General features: G+C 33.1%; 3 protein-coding genes and 1 pseudogene across 3 annotated transcripts; 1 reads left to right on the top strand and 3 right to left on the bottom strand.

The window, feature by feature from the left end:
* Positions 1–210: 210 nt before the first annotated feature.
* On the top strand, positions 211–6,387 carry LOC143593446 (carbon catabolite repressor protein 4 homolog 1-like). Its single transcript, XM_077073076.1, has 12 exons — positions 211–293; positions 352–533; positions 1,882–2,590; positions 3,469–3,555; positions 4,301–4,384; positions 4,466–4,552; positions 4,638–4,724; positions 4,817–4,870; positions 5,573–5,664; positions 5,762–5,876; positions 5,951–6,089; positions 6,193–6,387. The coding sequence occupies exons 1-12, from the start codon at positions 267–269 to the stop codon at positions 6,336–6,338; spliced, it is 1,809 nt and encodes a 602-aa protein (XP_076929191.1). The 5' UTR covers positions 211–266; the 3' UTR covers positions 6,339–6,387.
* Positions 6,388–7,723: 1,336 nt separating this feature from the next.
* LOC143593443 (putative protein kinase At2g41970 pseudogene) lies at positions 7,724–8,784 on the bottom strand (annotated as a pseudogene).
* A 406-nt stretch (positions 8,785–9,190) lies between these two features.
* LOC143593444 (putative protein kinase At2g41970) lies at positions 9,191–11,420 on the bottom strand. The gene is made up of 4 exons (XM_077073074.1): positions 11,294–11,420; positions 10,951–11,207; positions 9,543–9,669; positions 9,191–9,468 (listed from the first exon to the last, which is right to left on the bottom strand). The coding sequence occupies exons 1-4, from the start codon at positions 11,385–11,387 to the stop codon at positions 9,191–9,193; spliced, it is 756 nt and encodes a 251-aa protein (XP_076929189.1). The 5' UTR covers positions 11,388–11,420.
* A 4,214-nt stretch (positions 11,421–15,634) lies between these two features.
* On the bottom strand, positions 15,635–19,986 carry LOC143593445 (E3 ubiquitin-protein ligase SINAT2-like). The gene is made up of 4 exons (XM_077073075.1): positions 19,868–19,986; positions 17,622–17,909; positions 16,687–17,073; positions 15,635–16,004 (listed from the first exon to the last, which is right to left on the bottom strand). Exons 2-4 carry the CDS (start codon positions 17,820–17,822, stop codon positions 15,684–15,686), a joined length of 909 nt encoding a protein of 302 aa, XP_076929190.1. The 5' UTR covers positions 17,823–17,909; positions 19,868–19,986; the 3' UTR covers positions 15,635–15,683.
* Between the last annotated feature and the right edge of the window lie 1,850 nt (positions 19,987–21,836).

The raw sequence follows: 21,836 nt of genomic DNA on the forward strand, positions 1-21,836 counted from the left end.
ATACCAAACACAATAAAATCAGAGTCACACAAAATCTTTAACACGTCAGACACTAAACACGTCATCGTCTTCATCTTTATTATATTATTATTATTATTATTATTAAAACCCTAATTCCCAAATCAAACTACACAGATCTCTCAATCAAACCCTAATCCTCAAATCAACCACTCAATCACTCAATTCCACACTCCAATTTCAACCTCCACTCACCAATTCCTCACGATCTTCTCACCAGAAGCTCAATTGATGATATACAAACAGTAATGGCGGATCCGCCACGTGTCCGCCGAGTACTATCATTATCATCATTATTATCATTATTGTTGTTATTGATTGTTGGTGAATTAGGGTTATGTTATTGTGATTGAAAGCATGCTGAGTGTGCTGAGAGTGCATTTGCCGTCTGAGATTCCGATTGTCGGCTGCGAGCTTTCACCGTACGTGCTGCTTCGTGGCGCTGATCAGACTGTGTTTGCGGATGATGTGGCGGAATCTGCGCCGGTCGACGGGCAGTTCTTGAGATATAAGTGGTTAGTTGTTTGTTTGTTATGTGGTTTTAACTGAATTTGGAAGTTTTATACCAGTTAATGCTTGTTTAGAGTGTGAAAGATTGTTGCTTTATGGTGTGTTATGCATTAGTTTGCTATTTAAAGATATTAAAGTTTGTTACTTGATGTGATCAGTAGTGTTGTAGTAATCGCTAGTCGGGCGGTGGGGCCGGGACTAGCGATTAATTGAGATTTTTACAACCATGGTCATTAGTACGATTAGGGAAATTTACCTTTTTTGGGAGTGTATACTTTTGTTTGCCTTATTGGTTCTGAAATGAATGCCCCTCTACCAACACAGCACCAAGTTTTGTCCAAGAATATAAAACGTATTGCTGTTTGGTCTAGTACTTGCAGTAACTTAGGACACTACCGTAATTTGGTTTCTTTTATTGAATGCATCAGTGGTGGTAAAATGTTGAAGGATATAGATTTAGAGCATTGGCTAGTATCTAAACCATAATTTTAAGCTATATTAGTGTATCACCCTTTTACGGGCAATCGGATCATAGTATGGTAGTTTGTAAATTTTGGAGTAAAATTTCGATGATAGTCAGTAGTAACATGAAATATGAAGTTTTTGTGCTATAAAAACTTCATGTTTATAGTATAATTATACGTTTATACTGATAAAAAAGTTTAAATGACAAGTTCAGTTCTTATTGTAAGTTGTAACAAAATTTCATATATATTTACTAGATTTCTTGCTTCATTTGTATTTTATTATTATTTTTTTTTTTTGTATATTTTCTGTATAGGTATTTAACAATGTTTATTAGTAGCCACTTGCCACATGGAAAGAGTGGTTTCTTTGATATAGAGATTTATGTTTACTGTTTAATACAAGTATAGAAATAAAAATTTTAAAATGATCAATTCACCCTTTGCATAACCAAAATTTATAAATTTTTACTATTCTGTAAGTATTGCCATAGATTTCTTACTTCATTTGTGTCGTTTTTTTGTTTTGACATTTTTCAATTAATTATTAGTAGTCACAAGAAGGGAGATTTTTATATAAAAAAGTCCTCTTTAAATTCGCCCTAGATTTTCTACGTAATTTGAGTTTTGCTATTTAGAAATTTGAAGGTTTTTTACATTTATGAGTATCCTCATTAGAGGTTTATTTGCTATAAAAATATCATCTTTAGTACAAGTGTAGGCATAAAATGACTAATTTACCCCTTATTACCAAGTTTCAGGGATTCTTACCCACATTTCACAAAACACCTCTAGATTTTGTCATTCGTTCAAACAACTAATCATCTGATTGCTACAAATTTTCACAACAGAAAAACACATATTTTAGCAGTCTCATCTAATTTTGCAGGTATCGTATACATAGTGATAAAAAAGTCACAATCTGCAGCATACATCCATCAGAACAAGCTACTTTACAATGTGTAGGTTGCGTTAAGGCTAAAATACCCGTTGCTAAAAGTTACCATTGTTCTCCTAAATGTTTTTCCGATGCGTGGCAACACCATCGCGTTCTTCACGAACGGGCCACAAGTGCCGTTAACGAAAACGGAAACGAAGAAGAAGAAATATTTGGCCGATTTAATAACAACAATAATATTATTAGTCAAAGCTTATCAAACGGTGCTTCCACACCGTTATATCCTGCAGCTGTGACACATAGGAACGGTGGTGAAACATGGTTTGAAGTCGGGCGGTTAAAAACTTACACACCAACCGCCGATGATATTGGTCACGTTTTGAAGTTTGAATGTGTGGTGGTTGATGTTGAGTCAAAGTCAACTGTTGGATCAGCGAATACTTTACTGACGTCACGGGTGATTCCGGCTCCGTCACCGAGTCCACGGCGGTTGGTTTCGGTTAGTAACGCTGATGTGGCAGTGGGGAGTTTGGATTCGGGGACGTTTACTGTGTTGTCATATAATATTTTGTCGGATACATTTGCTACGGGTGATATGTTCAGTTATTGTCCTTCGTGGGCCCTTTCTTGGCCGTATCGTAGACAAAATTTGTTACGAGAGATTGTTGGATATCGAGCAGATATTGTTTGTCTTCAAGAGGTAGAATTTTGATTATTTGATGTTTTGATTATGGAGTTAAATTTTGATAATCGTTCAAAGGGTCAAATAAGACTACTAGTTGCGAATTTACTTCCTTTGAAACTATTTCAGTATTTTGAGAAACTTTTCTGTACAATCTCACAACTAGTAATTCTTTTGTTTACAATAATGTTGTTTTTTGCTCATTTAGGTATTATTTCTTAAATCAGAAATTTATAAATGCTCAAAACAATATTTTTCTTTCTGAATCTGTGTCAATTTTAAACAGGAACTTTTTCTTGTTTTAGACTTAACATAACTGGTTGAAGGGTAAAATAAATATGTTTTCTTTTTAATCTGATTTTAGAGATTTTTTTTGTACCATCTCACAAGTAATAATTTGTTTTGTTTACAATAATGTCCCATTTAAGTATTATTTTCTTAAATAATCAGAAATACTCAGATATTCAAAACAGTTGATTTATTACTAACTTCCGAAGAGTAAAGTGGCCTTGTTTAGACTCAACAAAAATGGTTATTGAAGAGTAAACATGTAAAATAAGTATTTTTACCCCTTTTTGATTCTAATCTGAGATTTTTTTCTCCCATCTCACAAGACACGTGCCCCTTTATTTTAACAATAATGCTGTTTTTTGCACATTTTTGGTAATATTTTTTCTAAATATTTAGAATTCGTCAAAATACTTACGGTTGATTATTTATTATTACAACTTTAAACAACAGAAGCACATCCAAACACAATCTTTTATGGCTCATTTCATTGCAGTTGATTATTTGATTCTGATATGTTACAATGACAATCATTTTAAATGTGCACATTTCTAAGTTGATTTTGATGGTTAAAAAGCTAAGCTAAAAATGCTTTAGCTTTTTTTCAGATTCAAAGTGATCATTTTGAAGAGTTTTTTGCACCTGAGCTCGACAAACATGGTTATCAGGCTCTATATAAGAAGAAAACAACCGAGGTATGTTTCATACTTATACTTTTATTATTGTTTTAAATACTTTTATGAAGTTCAGATTTATAGGTAGTAAATTTTTATTTTAACAAATGGATAAAACCTTTTAAGAAATTAGGCCTGCAAATGAACCACACGAACACAAATAGGGCTTATTCATGTTCGTATATTTAACATTAACCTAACGAGAACGAATGTTCATTAAGAAAATAATGTGGTCGTGCTCGTTTATGTTTGTTCGTTAATATTCTAAATGAACAATTTACCAACATAAACCAACATCACCTAAAAGTAAACGTGAAATTATTATTAAAGTCTAAAATACCATTATCTCTACATCCTGTATTTCAATAGTAAACAAAGATATCAAAACAAAAGGTTTTAAAATATGAAATTTAAATTGATTTCTCAATTAATATAGTAATAAATGAACTTGAATGAATATTTAATAGAACGTAAATAAACAAGCATAAATGAATCTATATAAACTAAAGTAAATGAACGAATGTAAACGGACATTCACAAACGCAAATGAACGAACAAGACATGTGCTAATGTTTGTTTAATTAAATGAACAGAACTTTCCGCTGAATGGTCGGTTCATTTACAGGCCTTAGGCCTACATTAAATGGATTTTTCTTATAATAATGAATTTCTTTTTTCAATCATATTTAACTTATGTATTTTCAACAATTTGAAAATGGATAAAAAAAGTTCATTATTGATTCTTGTGATTGTTGTTTGGTTGCAGGTTTTCAATGGCAGTGTTATGAGTATCGATGGATGTGCTACATTTTTCCGTCGAGATAGGTTTTCACACGTCAAAAAATACGAGGTATAAAATATATATTTGCATTATTTTAGTAACATTTTAGCACCATTGATATACTAATTAAATATAGGTCTGAATTTGCAGGTTGAGTTTAATAAAGCTGCACAATCTTTAACAGATGCTTTAGTTCCCAGTGCTCAGAAGAAAACCGCTCTAAATCGGCTTGTTAAGGTATCTTTCTTATCATTCTTGTAATTCATTTTTTTTTTATTTTTGCTTCTATTTATTTTTATATAGTTTTTATGATGTGTAACAGGATAATGTTGCATTAATTGTTGTTCTAGAAGCAAAGTTCAGTAACTACGGTGTTGATAATCCTGGGAAACGACAACTTGTTTGTGTGGTATGACATGGCATTTTATGTATCTTTTTAATTATTTAAATTTTTCTTAAGCTTTAACATTTATTTATATATTTATTTTTTATGGTGTGTAGGCAAACACCCATGTGAATGTTCAACAAGATCTAAAGGATGTTAAATTATGGCAGGTTATTCTTTTAACCTCTAATTATAAAAAATAAACAGCTTTAGTTAATAGAGTTAATTACACGAATGGTCCCTGTAGTTTGCCCATATTGCAGACCAGTCCCCACTTTTTTAAAATTACGCGTATAGAAATTAGAAAATGAATGATTGAACGTGTTCGTGTTCGTTTTCTAATCTTCATTCATGTTTGTGTTTGTTCGTTAAGAAAATAAACATAAATGAGAGTTTTGAACGAACACCTATCAAAAGTAAATGTATTCTTAACTCTTAAGTCCAAAATACCATGATCATTACATCCAATAGTTTAAAAGTAAACAAAGATATCCAAAGGTTTTTCAAATACGAAATTCCAATTGATTATGAATTAATATTAGACATTAGTAATGAATATATTTGAACCAATATTTAAACAAACGAACATGATTGATATATAGCCAAACGTAAATGAGTGAACAAGACATGTATTCATGTTCGTTCGTTTAGTTAAATGAACAAAAAGCCATGTTCATGTTCATTTGTATAAAACGAACGAACATGAACAAGAAAATTCGTACGTCTGTTCGGTTTAATATAAATGAACAAAAACGTATGAACCCGTTTGTGTTCGTTCGGTTCGTTTACAAGCTAGCCTTCATCCACTACAGAGACCATCTATGTTACGGTTGAGTGATGTAGTTAACTCTAGTTAATTATATTAATTTCAGGTTCATACTTTATTAAAAGGTTTAGAAAAGATAGCCGCGAGTGCAGATATACCAATGTTAGTTTGTGGAGATTTTAATTCGGTTCCTGGAAGGTTTGTTTTGTATTTACTTAATATAAATTTTAATTATAATCATTGTTTAATTTCATGTAATATAAATTGTTAAAAATGACCATTTTGAATTTTGCAGTGCTCCTCATGCACTTTTAGCAATGGGGAAAGTTAACCCGATGCATCCAGATTTAGCAGTTGACCCGCTCGGGATTCTTCGACCCACCACTAAATTGACTCATACTTTGCCTCTGGTAATATAAATATTCAATTATTTTTTTAATTTTGTTTCTTCAAAATACTTTACTTTCATAAAATTGTATTACAGGTTAGTGCGTATTCGTCTTTTGCAAGAATTGGGAGTTATGAGCAACAAAAGAAGAGAGTGGACCCCACTACAAACGAACCGTTGTTTACAAATTGCACACGGGATTTTATTGGTACCCTTGATTACATATTTTACTCAGGTACATATTTTATTGCCACTCTTTATTATTATTATTATTATTATTATTATTATCCACATTTTATTCTTTATTTTATGAGTTTTACATATGATGTGTTTTTCAGCCGACAGTTTGAGTGTGGAATCTTTGTTGGAGCTTTTGGATGAAGATAGTTTAAGGAAAGACACAGCACTACCTTCACCCGAATGGTCTTCTGATCATATTGCATTAATGGCTGAGTTCCGTTGCAAACCTCGTGCTAGACGTTAGTTTCATTTTTAGGCAAGCATTTATTACTTCAAATATATACCTTTTTGATTTCTTGATTCCGAAAGGGTTGGTTGATCATATTGCATAAATATTAAAATTTTCACTTTTGGTCCTCCGCCACAAGTCTAAGATCATGCATAAACGTAACGTATCAAGAGCATCTTAGTTATTTCATGCCACTTATCAGAAGAAATTAACTATCCATTCATGTCACGGACCAAATAAATTACGTTTATGCATAAGTTTGGACTTGCGTACTTTCTCGTACTTGAGGACCAAAAGTGAAATTTGGACATACCATAGGGACCATTCGTATAATTCTTTCTATATTTTTATTACCAGTATTTGGTAAAAGAAAAAATACTAAAGGATTATTAACATTGGAACCCCTAAGTCGACTTGGTTGACTCATTAATCTTGTGTATCGGTCATTACAGGTTCGGTCAAAAAGCAAAATCTTGAAGATAGAAGTTAAGAAAAGAAAAAAAGAGAAAGCAATGAACAAAAGGTAAGAAAAGTAGATCTAAAGGTGTTAATTGATCTACTATTGTATCATGTTTATTTTACTACCCTTTTTTCATATACATGTCTTATTTGTTTTTGTTTCTTCTTTCTTTTTAATAGAAAGATAATTTATATGATATCCTTGGTTCAATATAATAGCTCACGGGTCGAGTTTGATTTTGAATGCATTATTGTTTATGCTCAATTTTTTTTTCTTCGGATTTTTTATTTTTGCCCATAATTTTATCTTTTATGTTTATACCAACTTGCATGTCCTGTCCTTAAACTAAGGAAATTACCGAAAGCTTCCTCTATTTCAAAAGTTGTAATACATTAAGTTCTTTAACTTTTTGTAAATGTGTTACAACATTTGAAATAAAGACAGCCTATGTAGTAGTATTCTTGGTTTTCGGATGAGACCTGCAATTTGGTATAAACATAAATGACTAAATCTGCACCCGTTAACTAATATGAAGTTTAGGGAGTTTGCAAAATAATGATGTAGACGATATTATACTTTATAGTTATAAGATAGGTGAAATGATTTTGTGTATCTACTTTATTTTCACGTATTGTTAAAAACGCTTTAAAATATACCAAGTTTGTTGATAATCTAGTTTACCTATTGTACACGTGCGTATTTACTATTTAGTAGCTGTATAGGTAAAAACAATTGAATTAAATCGGCACAAATAAAACATGGTAATTACTAAAATCATACAAAACTTGAAAAATTAACAAATTACAAACACACTCTATATTACCAGTTCAATTTTTTTTTACCATGATATCGATGAAGCAATCTCATAATTGGTTCTAATATACGTTTCAAGCTAATAACGTTTCCCGATAAAACTCGAATATGGATTCTAGGAATTTGTTTAAGGAAGTTGAGGTTCTGTGGCTGCTGGTTTTGAATTGTATAGTGGCTGCAAAGCTTTTACAACAATTGTCATAGTTGGCCTGAAATCTGCTTCATATTGAACGCATAATGCTGCGACTGCTGCCATCTGAGTATCCCAGACACAGGAAAGAAAACGTTAGCGAGTTAACCAGTTTTAATTAGTGTAAAAGTGAGTGGTTGGTAATCAGTAGATATGAAACAAGTTTGGTAACGAGTCAAAATGGGTCGGGTCAAATTGGGTTTTAGTCTACATGGGTTGGGTCAGATGGGTTTGAGTCAACACAGGTCATGTCAAGTTGGGTTTGAGTTAAAATGTTCGGGTCAAATCGGTCCTGAGCCAAAACAGGTCAAGTCAGGTCCCAGATTCGTATAAGCTAGCGGCTAATGAAATTTGGGTTGAGAAAAATTGGATCGGGTCAAATTGGGTTTGAGTAAAAACGAGTGTGGTCAAGGCTCTGTATGAGATTACTATTATTTTAGTTATAAATAAATAGTGTGTATTAAAAGACATTTTGATTAAACTTTTTTTTCCTTTTCTTTGTTTTGTGCCTTTAAAAATAATTATTATATTTTAATAAAACTACAGTTTTCGACATATTGATCCAATGCATTAGGAAGACATTTTAAGCGACTTTTGGCCCATTTCACATATTTCCTTTTAAAAGTAAAACATAGCCCGAATGAAAATAATAAAAATTAAACAAAAAAAACAGAAATATACCTTAGCGGCCGCCTTTGGAGGGTAGTCGGTATTTAACTTCGGGTCAACACATTGCTTTACTTTATCCTCACTTAACCTTGGAGTTGCCTGTTACAAGCAAGATCTCATTCATAATTAGCATTGAAGCTAAAATGACCTATTTGTCCCTAAACAGTATTAAAGATTATCAATAGCAAGTAAAAAAGACACACCCAAGTTACAAGACTTTGTTGCCCTTTTGGCATTGTGTGGTCAACTGGTTTTCTTCCACACAAAAGTTCCAGAAGAACGACTCCAAAACTATAAACGTCACTTTTTTGAGTTATTTGCCCCGTCATTGCATACCTGAATCAAAATATTATATGTTATGTCCAAACACTAACGGGCCGTAAACGAACATTTTTAAGTGTATGCTTTACTGCAATAATTTTTTGCCAGAAATAAAAGTGTCGCGGGTCAATCCAACTTTAAGAAAAAGAATGTTTTCAGTTGTTGACCGCAACTTGTTTTGGCCCGTTTGACCAAACACTAACGGGCTGAAAACAAATTTTTAACGCATATAACCTCTTAAATTGTTTTTTTTAAATGCATTCATATTTTACTCTAATAATTATTTTATACAAAAAAATAATAAAAAGTGACACAGGTCAACCCAACCTAAAAAGAAAATAGTCGTTTTGAGTGTTTGATCAAAACTGATTTTGACCCGTTACCCAACCCACGCATATCAACAGAAACAAATACTTACTCTGGAGCATGATATCCAAACGTTCCCAAAACTCGAGTCGAATGTAACCGGGCTGCAGCATCAGACGACTGATTGCTCAAATTAAAATCAGCAATCTTTGTATGGCAATCGTTAAATAATAAAATATTGCTGGACCGAACATCACGATGCACAATCGAAGGTTGAACCTTTTCGTGTAAATACTCGAGCCCTTTTGCTGCACCATACGCGATTTTAACTCTCTGAGTCCAGCTCAGCACTGGGCCCGGTTCCGCCCCTTTTACACCCTTTCTTCCTATATTTACAAAACTCCCAAAAGTTAAAACTAAAAAGTTAAAATAAAGATTAAGAGAAGTTACATTTATGTACCATGTAATACGTCGTGCAACGAACCCATCGATGCATACTGATATACCAAGATGCGGTTGTTTGCCTCCAAGCAATACCCGAGCAACTCAACAAAATGCTCGTTTTTAAGCCTTGAAACGACCGATAACTGCAAATAAACGAGTGAAACGTGCATGTTAACAGTTGGTTGTTACTAGTGGTGGACTTAGCATGTAACTAGGGGTAGCCACCGCTACCCCTCAACTTTTCGTAAGTAGCACAAGTTTTTCTTTTTTCGGTTAGTTTTCGTGTTTCGCTACCCCTGAAAAAATATATCGTTACCCCTATTTGTTTAAAGCCCAACCAAATTAAAAGGTAAAACCAATTAAAGCCCAACCAAATTTTAAAGATCAACCAAATTAAAGTCCAAACCAACTAAAACCATCATTCGTTGTTCCCCTTGGATTAGGGATGAGACCGGTACCAACCGGTCCCGGTCCCGAAGTCGCAAATATTTGGTACCGGTACCGAAATCTTCGGTTCGGTACTGTCAAAGGCAAAAAATTCGGAAATACCGGTGCCGGGTACCAATACCGAAACTCAAAACTTTGGCACCGATTTGGTACCGACGGTACCAAATCGGTAACGATTTCGGTATCGGTACCGGTCAGTACCAAATTTGCTCATCCCTACCTTGGGTATTTTGTTTAGGCTGGACATCAATATTTAACAAAACAAAGTTTCATTCAGCCATTGTTCACCCCACGCTGCTTGCACCCCACACTGTTCTGACTCCCTGCTACCCTCCTTCGATCACCGCACCTCCACGTCGCAGCCGAGTAAGTGACGGTCAGAGTTTTCTCAGTCCCTCTTCCATGGTTCGACTTCTATTGTTTAGTTTAAGCATTCTTCTACTTTTATCTAAATTTGTAATTGTTAATTTGTTTATATAAATTGTTAATTTGGATGTGTTTATGGGCAATTGAATCTTTGAATGATTGCTTATGGCATATTGAATATTTGGATTATGTAAATTGTAATTGGTTAGAGATTTAGGGTTTATATTTTGTTTCTTCTAAAATTCAGGAACTTGGAAGATGAACCGACAAAATCTTACTAGCAATATTTTTAAACGAAAATTCCAAGAAAATGATAATATTGGTCTAACACCAAGTTAAAAATATATATATTATATGAAATAAGGTAAAAAAAAATCGGTTATTGTATGAAATACGGTAAAAAATATTCCTTTACATTGTATGAAATACGGTTAAAAATATTTTTTTAACGTTACCCCTGAGGTTTCTGTCTAGATCCGCCACTGGTTGTTACATATATATATAGAGTTGGCAAAATGACAGGCTGAGTAAGGGGTCAATTTTTCCGGTCAAAACGGGCCAAACTCATTTAATTTAACATTATGAATAATTAAAATTTTCAAAGCTCTAACCTGGTTTGCAAACTCATTATCAGACTCAGTTGAAGAACTGGTATCCAGTTTTTTAACTGCAACTTCTTCTCCTGTACTTAACTTTCCATAAAAAACTCGACCATACGAACCTTCGCCAACCAAAGATTTTGTACCAAAGCTACTTGTAATCTTGTTTAACTCGCTTAACGATAATGCTGGTGTTTCGATTGGCAACACCTTTTGCTGGGCCCCACTTCTTGCAGGCACTGAACTCCTTGGTTCTCCTCTATTACTCCCTAAATCACAAAAACTTCAACTTTGTAAAAAGTTTATAAAATTAAAAAGCTATAAAAATTTATAAAAACTGTGTGTTGTTAGTTACCTCCGTAAGGCGGTCCTCGAGGCGGTGCTGTCGTGACATTGTTTGTGGGCCCACCAACATAATCATCTTCTACAGAACCTCCACAACAAGACATTCTTGAAAGGATACTAAACAATATATTTTTGTCTGTGATTTAATCTGAAATGATTTAACACATGGTAATCACTAATCAGTCTTGGAAAATCTTGATACATTACATGATAATCACTAATAGGTGTGCTACTCGAGATAGCTCCGAGCTCGATCCTTAAAATAAGCTTGTTTAATAAATGAACCCCCGAGCCTGAGTTTCACTTATTGAGCTCGCGAGCCTAAACGAGCCCATTATATATATAACTTTTTTGTTAAGTAATAAATATATGTTTATATAATAATTAATAAAATTCATTATAAATAAAATTATGATAACATACTATATTATATACATTATGTATAAAATATCAATTAAAAAATATATAAAAATAAATAAAATTGCGTATAAATTATTTAATAAATAAAACACTAGCCGAGCTAGCTTCAAAAAACGACTCACGAGCGGAGCTTGAGCTTCAGAAAAAGAGCTAGAAACAAGCCTGGCTCGAGCCCTCATAAGTCAAAACGACCCAAGATCGGGCTCGTTTCATTTGCACCCCTGAGAACGTTGAAAAGATACAGTCTTTCTGTATGCAATTGATCAAATCCAAATTTATTGTGAATAAACCCGTTAAGTAATTTCATCGAACAGATGCATAACAAAATTAGGGTTGTTCAAAAAGTTCGTGGCTCGCGGCTCCCTTGAAAATAGCTCGGCTCGATAAAAGCTCAATTCTAAACAAGTCGGCTCGGCTTGATTTCTAAACGAGACGAGCTCAAGCCAGGGTCACATTTAGATTAAACCCTAAATTTTAATATCTATATATAATAATAGCATATTTTCAAAAAAAAAATAATAGTAAAAATTATACATATATTATGCCACTCGATCCTTAAATTATAAAAAAAAATAAAATAAAATAAAACATATAACGTTATAAATTCTCTAGTTTATAAATTTTATATAATACGTATGTTAAAATTATATTTTTTTCTTTTATATATCAAAATTTGTAAAAAAATCTAAAGGAGCTCTGCTCGAGCTTTAAACGCAATTTTTCAGCTCGACCAAGAAAATGACCCGAGCTCGAGCCATCTAGTTTAAGTTCGAGCTCGGTCACACCCTGACTCGGCACGACTCGACTACATTACAACCCTTAACTTAAAAATTACACCAAAATAACCTGCAACTTGAACTAATCTTGATGAACAAAGTAACAATTGCATACCTCAAATCGCCGAAAGTCAAAAGCAAGATTGTGTTTTGGTGAATGTTTGATGTTAAATGTTGATGTAGTATGTATGTATGTATATATGTATATATGTGTAATATGGGTGGGTTGTTCATGCCTGCACGTTCGTGGAGTGGAATCTTGAATTCATAGTAGTAGTTGGTGATGAGCCAGTTGTCTAATACCATTATTATTATTGTCATTAGCATTTAACACCAACTCATATTATTATATCAAGATGAGTCTCCTTGAGTCCTTGTGCATGCAAAATGCATTGGATGAGTAATTTGTAATATTAAACCGAACATCTGTCCTGGTTTTATAAAAAAAGTAATAAAAAAAGGCCCGCATAGTAGGTGAAAAACATCCTACAAAGAAGATGTCAGCAACGAGGCTTGGATGAAAATGAAGGGTGTATAAAAATTTTCATAAAAATGAGGGGAGGTTGGGCTCAATATTCTTGACGAAAGTATAAAAATCTTCAAACGGGTAAATTTACATTAATAAGCAAAAACACCACGGGGGGTGAGGGTGAGGTGTAGACCCCGGACCACAATAATAAAGGTTTGCCCATGAAGATGCGTAAGGGTTTCGCTTCACCGCATTAAATAACATAATGCGTGAATCAACAAAAAATAAAAAATAAATGTGTGTATGCTGGTAATTGGTGGAAAATGGGATTCAAGAGTAGAGAGCGTTGTTCTTTGGATAACACTAGGAGAGACAATGTCCATGTTTATGGTTATGTGTAGTCATGTAGAGGCGTTAAGCGTTTATGGGGTGCCACGTAGGTGAGCAAACGCCCTGTTAAGATGAATGGGAGTGTTAAATGTTTAACCAATTTCAAGCATTAAACTACGAGAACTACATAATATAATTGTTAAATGGTGTTTGGTATAAATAGTGGGTCAGAAAGACCGGGATAAACAATTATATAACCATCTTATGTGTCACAATTAAAACAAAAGGTGCATGTGCTTGTAGAGCTGCACAAATCGGGTACACCTTGAAAACCCGAACCGGTTCGGAACCGGTTTTTTTCAACCCGGGTAGAGAATGACACCGGTTCCAGTCAGAAACCGGTTCGGTTCCCGACCCGAACCGGTGCCCAGATATGCGAACTTTTAAGAACCGGTAGGGTATGAACCGGAACCGGTTTTTACGTAAAAACCGGTTCCACCGGTTTTTTTTGAAATTTAAAAATTAGAGCCGTTAGGAACCGGTTCCAACGGCTATATAGCCGTTTTTTGACCGTTGGAACCGGTTTTTTAACTATAAATAGGGTATTTTCTTACTAATAATAGCAAGTTTCAAAACTATCAAACACACTCCAATTCCAAAACCATAAAACACACTACAAACCAAAATTAACCTTAAACCGACCACAAATGGCATCCAATGATGACGTTGTTATGGTGATCGAAACAACAAGATGCCCCGATGTTTGGGTCCATTACGATTTGTGTCTCATGACCGACTCACATGAGTTGGCACGTTGCAAATATTGCTCGAAGTTTCTTAAAGCAGGGTCCAACTCGACATTACGAAAACATACGAATAAGTATTGTCGAGAGAAAAAAAGATTGGAAGATAAAAAAAAGGAAGTGGGAGAGTCGTCCGGCTCTACAACCCAAAAATAAGTATTCCCGGATTAAAACGACGGACTTTGTTTTTTATGTTTTAGTTGTTATGTTTAGTATCGTTTATGTGTTAATAATGTTTGTAATAGTTAGTTTTTAAATAAATAAAATGTTCGTCGTTATTAAAAAAGTAACAAAAATTAATCGAACAAATTATAATAAAACATATAGTACAATTCTTCTTCGTCGAAACAAATAATTTTACCAAAACAAATAATTAGTCGAACAAGTTACAAATAATTTTACCAAAACAAATAATTACAAGTAATGGAAACAAGTAATGGTGAAACAAGTTATATATAGGTTTGGCCCAAAAACCGGTTCCAACGGCTATATTACCGTTGGAACCGGTTCCAACGGATATATTGCCTCAAAAACCGGTTCCAACGGCTATATTACCGTTGGAACCGGTTCCAACGGCTATTTGGTGTCTAAAAAACCGGTTCCAACGGCTATATTACCGTTGGAACCGGTTCCAACGGCTAGTTTGACTTTTTGTTTGACCCTTGAAAAAAAACCCGTCGGAACCGGTTTTTCCGGGTACGACCCGAACCGGTTTCAAATAATAACCGGGTAGGAACCGGGTTGGAACGGTACTGAAATATATATAGTAGAACCGGTCCCGATTTTCGGGTACAAAAATACCCAAACCGGGTATTGTTCCAACCGGGTTGGAACTGAATCTGGAACCGGTTCCGGTTCGGTTCCACCGGTTAGGTTCCGGAACCGGTTTTTTTGTGCACGTCTATGTGCTTGTACGCTTCTTTATTTAGAATTTTGATATTTATCGAGTCTCTCCATGATATTGCATGCTAGATTTAATCAAGAGAAGAGAAAGATGCAATCACATACCCGTTTTATCTATCGCAACTATCTTAATCTGCACAAGTTTATGCATTTTATACGGTTCTTTACTTAAAACGGTTCACTGCAAACCAACCCAAACCATTTTGACAAAAAACCAGTTTCAACCAAACCAGGCCCAAGACGGCAAGCCCAACCTAGCCCGCTGGTTCTATCACCGGTTCCCCTTCTGAACTACCAAACCGGTTTTAAAACCAGTCTGGTTTGAGAAAAAACCAGTTCTAAACCGAACTGAATCGATTTGGACCAGTTTAACCTTTCATGCTCCTAAGCCGGTTTGTTGTACCCCATTACCAACCACAATATTCAACATCAAACTACATGAACAATGACAATTATCACACCACCATAATAACAAACTACTAGATCACAAATTTCATGTTTCCAAATAACCAAACATATCACAAAACATAAATTTCAAGACACCACATAAATCAACAATAACACCTTCCCCATCCTTCCAACATAAACATCTCGATTTGCGTATCCTCGTAACTCAACCCGTCAATCCTCGACCCACCCCACCCGACCCAACTATACAAACCCAAACCCGACCCGTCTCTCAGTTTGACTTTCATTGACTCACTGTTCTTTCCATATCCGTCCGCTAACCCTTAACTTAAGTTCTTGCCTATCTCCACCTGAGAAAAACAAAGCCAAGTTTCTTGGAATCACGAGCCCGTCTTGACTATCACGAACTTTTCTGTGACTGTCACGGATGCTTCGTGGGACTCCTTGCCATGTGAATTTACGTCCGTACCCTCCAACTTCTAATGAATAGCTAAACTTTTTGGCTTCGGTATCCTCGCCCATGAACCGTAAGAATGATATGTAAAACGGGGCCATTCCAAGCTGAAACGCCTCGAAGTGTAAACAGAATTGCCGTCCGTAGCAGTTAAATACCTGCAAAAAGAACAGGACTTTATCTTTCTTCCGAAAATACCATTTTGTGAACAAGAATTTGTGAGCACAGGGTTTAGTGTTTAGTCGAAACAGTTGTAATAATCAGATAATCAAATCTTTTGATTGTTTGGAAAATTTTGATAATTTACTAAGTTAATACATAAAGATGACTGATGTTGACATTTTTGCAAAAAATAAATAATTTTTTTAAGGTAATTACAGTTTTCGACGTTTTGCCCTTTATTATGTATGGGGAACTTGCAGATCATGTCCTCTAACTTCAATAATACAAGCGTCCTTGAAGTTCATATGTTGTCACATTTTTGTCGTTTCCATTAGTTGGCGTTAACTTTTTTTTTTCAAAATGACTATTTTTCCCTTAAAACTAAAAACAAAATGTGTAACTTTTGACAACTATTTTCTGTTTTTTTCTTTATAAAAATATAATTTTGTCCGTCAGTTGTAAGTGCACAATAGTCATTTCTAAAAAACTAATAGAAAAGGTTAGCACCAGTTGGCGTAAAAAACGGAGAGTTTGACCACATATGATGATATGAACTACTGGACGTTTTTTTTACTTATCGAAGTTGAAGGACACAGTCTTCAAGTTACCATATACATAAAAAAAACAAATTCAAAAATAAGAATGTTATGCATCACAATAATACTTATAACAGCTTACCGTTAGCATCCACGTGGCGTTTTCAACTTCATGCGGATTAGACTTAACATACCGATGATTAAACGTGCATCCATCATGCATATCAACATTATGATCATCCTTCAAATGCGTCATAAGAAACGGGATATCCCCAGTGATTGAACACTCAGACCCCGCATAGGGACAATTGTAGGGGCGAAAACGGCAATTTTGCTCGTGTTTGAGCTTGCTATAATAAGGAAAGATATCATGGCATCCGAGGTTTTGATGTCTACAAGGAAGTTCTAAAGATTCGGCTACTTTTTCCAACGCTAAACATCTTATGTTTCCCATTTCAAGATGACATGATGGACAACAATTGTGCACACGAAGCTTGCAATTTGAGCATAAAGTATGACCATTTGGGCACTACAAGAAAAAAAGATATAAAAGGCAAAATGGTGAATTAATTTGGTGCAAATCTTGAAGTTGTTAGCAAGAAAAAAGCTGACTTTGATGTTGAATAACGGTTTTCTTTGCTTAAAAATATGAACTTTTATTTAGTATGACTAAAAATTGTAAATGAAGAGCTAAAAGATGGATTCTTTATAACATAATAATATCATATTTAGATTTAAAACTTCCAGAAAATAGTAATTTTCTACAAAACTATGCAGAGTTAAAAGTAAACATCTGATAGTTTATGCCCATGAAATTATATACTCAAAAACCAAAATGAAAGCAAAAGGGGGTGTTATTTTTGCATAAGCAACAAAATAGTTCGCGTGTGAAATTTTTTATAAAAAAAAAGCAAAATTTTCTCCAAAAAAACAAAGTTCTTTGTAACATAAAATCCTATTTGGCTATAAAACTTCAAAAAAATATATATATAGTGACTTCGCCTAAATCTGAGAGAAATTTTACAAGTGAATTCAATTATTTAGACTCATTAATTTATAAACAATGTATAAACAAACCTGATGAATTGGAGGATACATTAACATTGTGCAAACAGGACACTCTAGAAGCTCATGAACACCATTTGTTGATTGCATTCCATGTTTTCCTGTTGCAATTCTTGTAACACTTTTATCAGTTTTTGTTGTTGCCACATCATACTTCAAAGATTTAGGGTGAGATTCAATAACATCTTTACACACACCGCCACCTGGCGCCATTGAAACTACAATAATATTTTTCTTGATCCAAAATTCAAAACTAGCAATTTAGCTTGAGTTTTAATGTTCTTGAAAGACTTGCAGCATCTGTTAAAACATAAAGTGTGAAGAGATATATGAGAATATGCTATGATATATTAGCTTACAAAGATGTTATAGTATTGAATAATAAAATCTTTAAATTTTGGCCAAATGTGTATAATACTAATATAATGGTCAATGTGAAGCCGGCGAATCAAAGAACCATAGCTTATTAATTAAAGGTTTAATTATTTTAAAGATTTAAACATAATTACGATATAGTGTGCTGTATTATATTGTACAGTACAAGACTATAAAGCATAAAGTGGAACGACTACCCGTCTCCATTAGGGGTGTAAACGAGCTCAAGAGCGGCTCGCTAGCTCAAATCGAGCCGAGCTTAAACAAGCTCGAGCCAAAAAATAAGCTTGTTTAATAAATGAGGCAAGCCCTCATCGAGCTCAAGTTAGCACACGAGCCTAAATGAGCCTAACTACTTAATAAATAATAACAAGCTGGCTCATGAGCCTAAACCAGCCTATTATTTATATAAAATTAAATAATACATTAAATACTATAACTATTATTATTCTAATATAAAATTACGATAAAAATAACTAAATAATATATATCATGCTATATATGAAAAAATACGTATAAAAATATATAAATGTATATAAATTAACTAATAAATAATAAACGAGCAGTTCTCAAGCTTAAAAAGTAAAAACTACTCACGAGCAGAGCTTGAGCTTTAGAAATAGAGCTCGAGACGAGCTGAGCTCGAGTTCTCATAAGTTAAACGCAAATCCGTACACCACAAATTAATGTCTAAAAAACCCACTGATAACAAGAAAACCAGCAAAAAAATCTAGTAAGACAGGTAGGTGAAACTCTGAACTACTACTATTTAGTAATATAAAGATTCTTACACCAACCCAACTCAAGTAAATGCAAGGAAATTAAGAGCAGATCTATACATATAATAATCAATCCAAACATACTTACAATCATTGAGAAGATATAATTATAGAGAAATAAATAGATATAGCCCCAACAACTAATTGATCATCTAATTCAGCTATCACTAAAATAAATATTACTTTCAGGACTAGTTAGCTACTTTTAGTACCAATAATTAACACTAAATAACTTGAAAACTAATATATAAACAGAAACAAACAAGCAGAAATTGTGATTGCCTAACAAGATTATAATTCATGTGGAATTCCTAACATCAATCAACCTAATATTCTGCATTTGGCAAGAAAGTAGGTAGAATTGAATTATTAAAAAAAAGTTGATCAAAAACCAATTCTTGGCATAAAGTGACTAAAACATTCAACATCTGACATCAAAGTAAGAATTTCACAAAAGCTTATAACTTTATGTAAATAATATCCAAGAAATCAAGAAAAAAATTAGGGTTTCAGTTTAAATCAGATGAAAAATGGTCAAAATGTCAAAACCCTAAAATTATAATACTTACTCCAATTGGGTGTGTAATGGTGTAAAGTAAGCATTTTTCAAACCAAATAAACCCTAAATAGCAAAATGCAAGAAAATGACAACACAAGAACCCAAAATCAAAATGCAATCAAATTTCCAGAACATTTAAAAATTTAGTTTTTTTTTTACTAAAAACCTGTTTCATTTGATCAAAAGATTCAAAACCCATCTCAGAAATCAACCAAATAAGATAAAGATTCATGGGTTTCAAATAAAAAGTTGATTTAAACAAAACCCATTTCAAATTTCAAATAAATTAAGCAAAAAGCAACCATTTTTACAGTTAAAAACATAAAATGACTCAAAAAATTAGGGTTTTTTTTACTAAAAACCTGTTTCATTTGATCAAAAGATTCAAAACCCATCTCAGAAATCAACCAAATACACAAAGAGATTCATGGGTTTCAAATAAAAAGTTAATTTAAACAAAATCCATTTCAAAATTCAGGTAAAATAATAAAAAAGCACCCATTTTTACGGTGAAAAACATAAAAAGATTGAAATTAGAGAGATACCCAGATGAGATTTTGGAGCTTATTGTTTGAATCTGCTGTTGAATTGAAGAAAAATGAAGTGAAGCTTCGGAAATTGATGAAGGAAACGTATAGAAAGGGTTTTTGAACTTTTGATATTTGATTTTTGAAAGTCGTCTGATGAGGTAAAAACATACAGAAGAAAACATATTGGTTATAGATTTAGTTTCTTTAAGTATATATAAAAGTGAAAATGAGTAATAAATAAATGTTTTAAATTGATTTGTATGAAAAAGAATACATATTTTAAGGAAGTATATAATTTATTTATTCGTAGTTTCGTGCTCTAGCGGTATCCAGATGACTTTTTGTAAGGTAGGTTGATGGTTCGAGTCTCGTTCGTGATAAAAAATTGTCATGCGTGATCCATGGTTTTACCATAGTAGGTTTTCGGGTTGGTGGGTTTTCTCTATAATTGGTGATGGGTCGGGTCACCAACATTGTTTATGATCGTTAGCGTTGATGGTCTTTTTCCAATGAGTGTACCTAGGTTGTTGGGCTTTGTTGATTGTTCAAAAAAAGATTCATGACTAGGAATATCAATGTGTGTCCAGTGTAAAAAGATATATATTTGGTTTTTCTTAAGTGAAAATAGACTAATAAAAACAGATGACATATTTAAGTTGATTTATATGAAAAATAATACACATTTTAAGTAGCTATGTAATTTATTTAAATAAAGGTGTAGGATTATGAAGGTTGTGTTAGTCATTCAAAAGAAAAGTATAGTTTTACTCCCTATAAAAAGTTGTTTGTAGTAAAAGTGTTTAAAAGCATTCATAAATCATAATAGCGTTGTTTTTAGAAAATATGAGATAACATGGATAAGAGAGTACATAATGTGTTGTGATTGCATATTGTACATTTTCGATATAAAAAAAGAGTGATTGATGATGATATGCGAGTGAAAAGACGATACACGAAATTTGAGTTATATATCAAATTTATTTAAATTTTAAAGTGATATACATGATAGGAAGGTTTGATAGGCTAACAAAAAAATATATACATTGATGACTCTGTAAAGTCATGTATCACATTACTATTGCACTAATTTGTTTTCCTAACTTGACTATTAAGATATAAAAAAGCTGATGAATTAACTATTTGCTTGAAGTAACTATTTCTATAATTCTCTTTGTTAAAATACATGCTTTAACTAATATTAAACCTCATATAAAGTATTTAGAAATTTTAAACCTTAACCAACTGTTACAAAACTCGAACATTCATACATACAGGGCCGTCCCATGAGCTAGCGAAACCAGACTACGTCTTTAGGCTCACACTTTATTAAAGACACCAAATCCAAAATAAAAAACAAAAATTATATATATATATATATATCACAACTCAAGTGAGTTTTCATTCTATACTTTGCCTACGCGCGCACACACACACTATAATGGGTAAAACAAACTCAAATTCATGTGTTGGTCTAGTGGTAAACTTATCCAAAATTTATAGGAAAAAGTAACAGATAAAATATTATTTTAATTAATTATTTTATTAAGTTTAAGTAACAGTTTTATATTATAGTTATATTTAAAAGTATTTTATATTTTTTTAGGCTTGGATTATATACACACCAGGTTAGTTATTTAGACACCAGTTAAACCTATATGACTCGTATAGAGCCTTTATACGAGCCGTATAGATCCAGAATTATGTCAGTTTGTGTCGCGCGAATGTTAGGTTCTGTTTCATTGTCTCGTATAGCCTCTATACGAGTCGTATAGGCTTCTTAGGATCGTATAGCCCCTATATGAATGATATAGCATATTTTTTTTATTTTACTTAAAATAAATACAAAGATATAGCCTATAGGAAATAACTAGCGACAAGGTATTAAGATAAAACACCTGATGTAAAAGTACATATTTTGCTTCCATGCAAAGACAACGTATCGAACTAAAATGAGCATTTCGGGTATCCGATTTTATTTCAGATA

Source organism: Bidens hawaiensis, unplaced genomic scaffold (genome assembly GCF_021521415.1).
Source record: "Bidens hawaiensis isolate Kalapana, Puna unplaced genomic scaffold, B.hawaiensis_p1.1 tig00042233_1, whole genome shotgun sequence".
NCBI lineage: Eukaryota > Viridiplantae > Streptophyta > Magnoliopsida > Asterales > Asteraceae > Bidens > Bidens hawaiensis.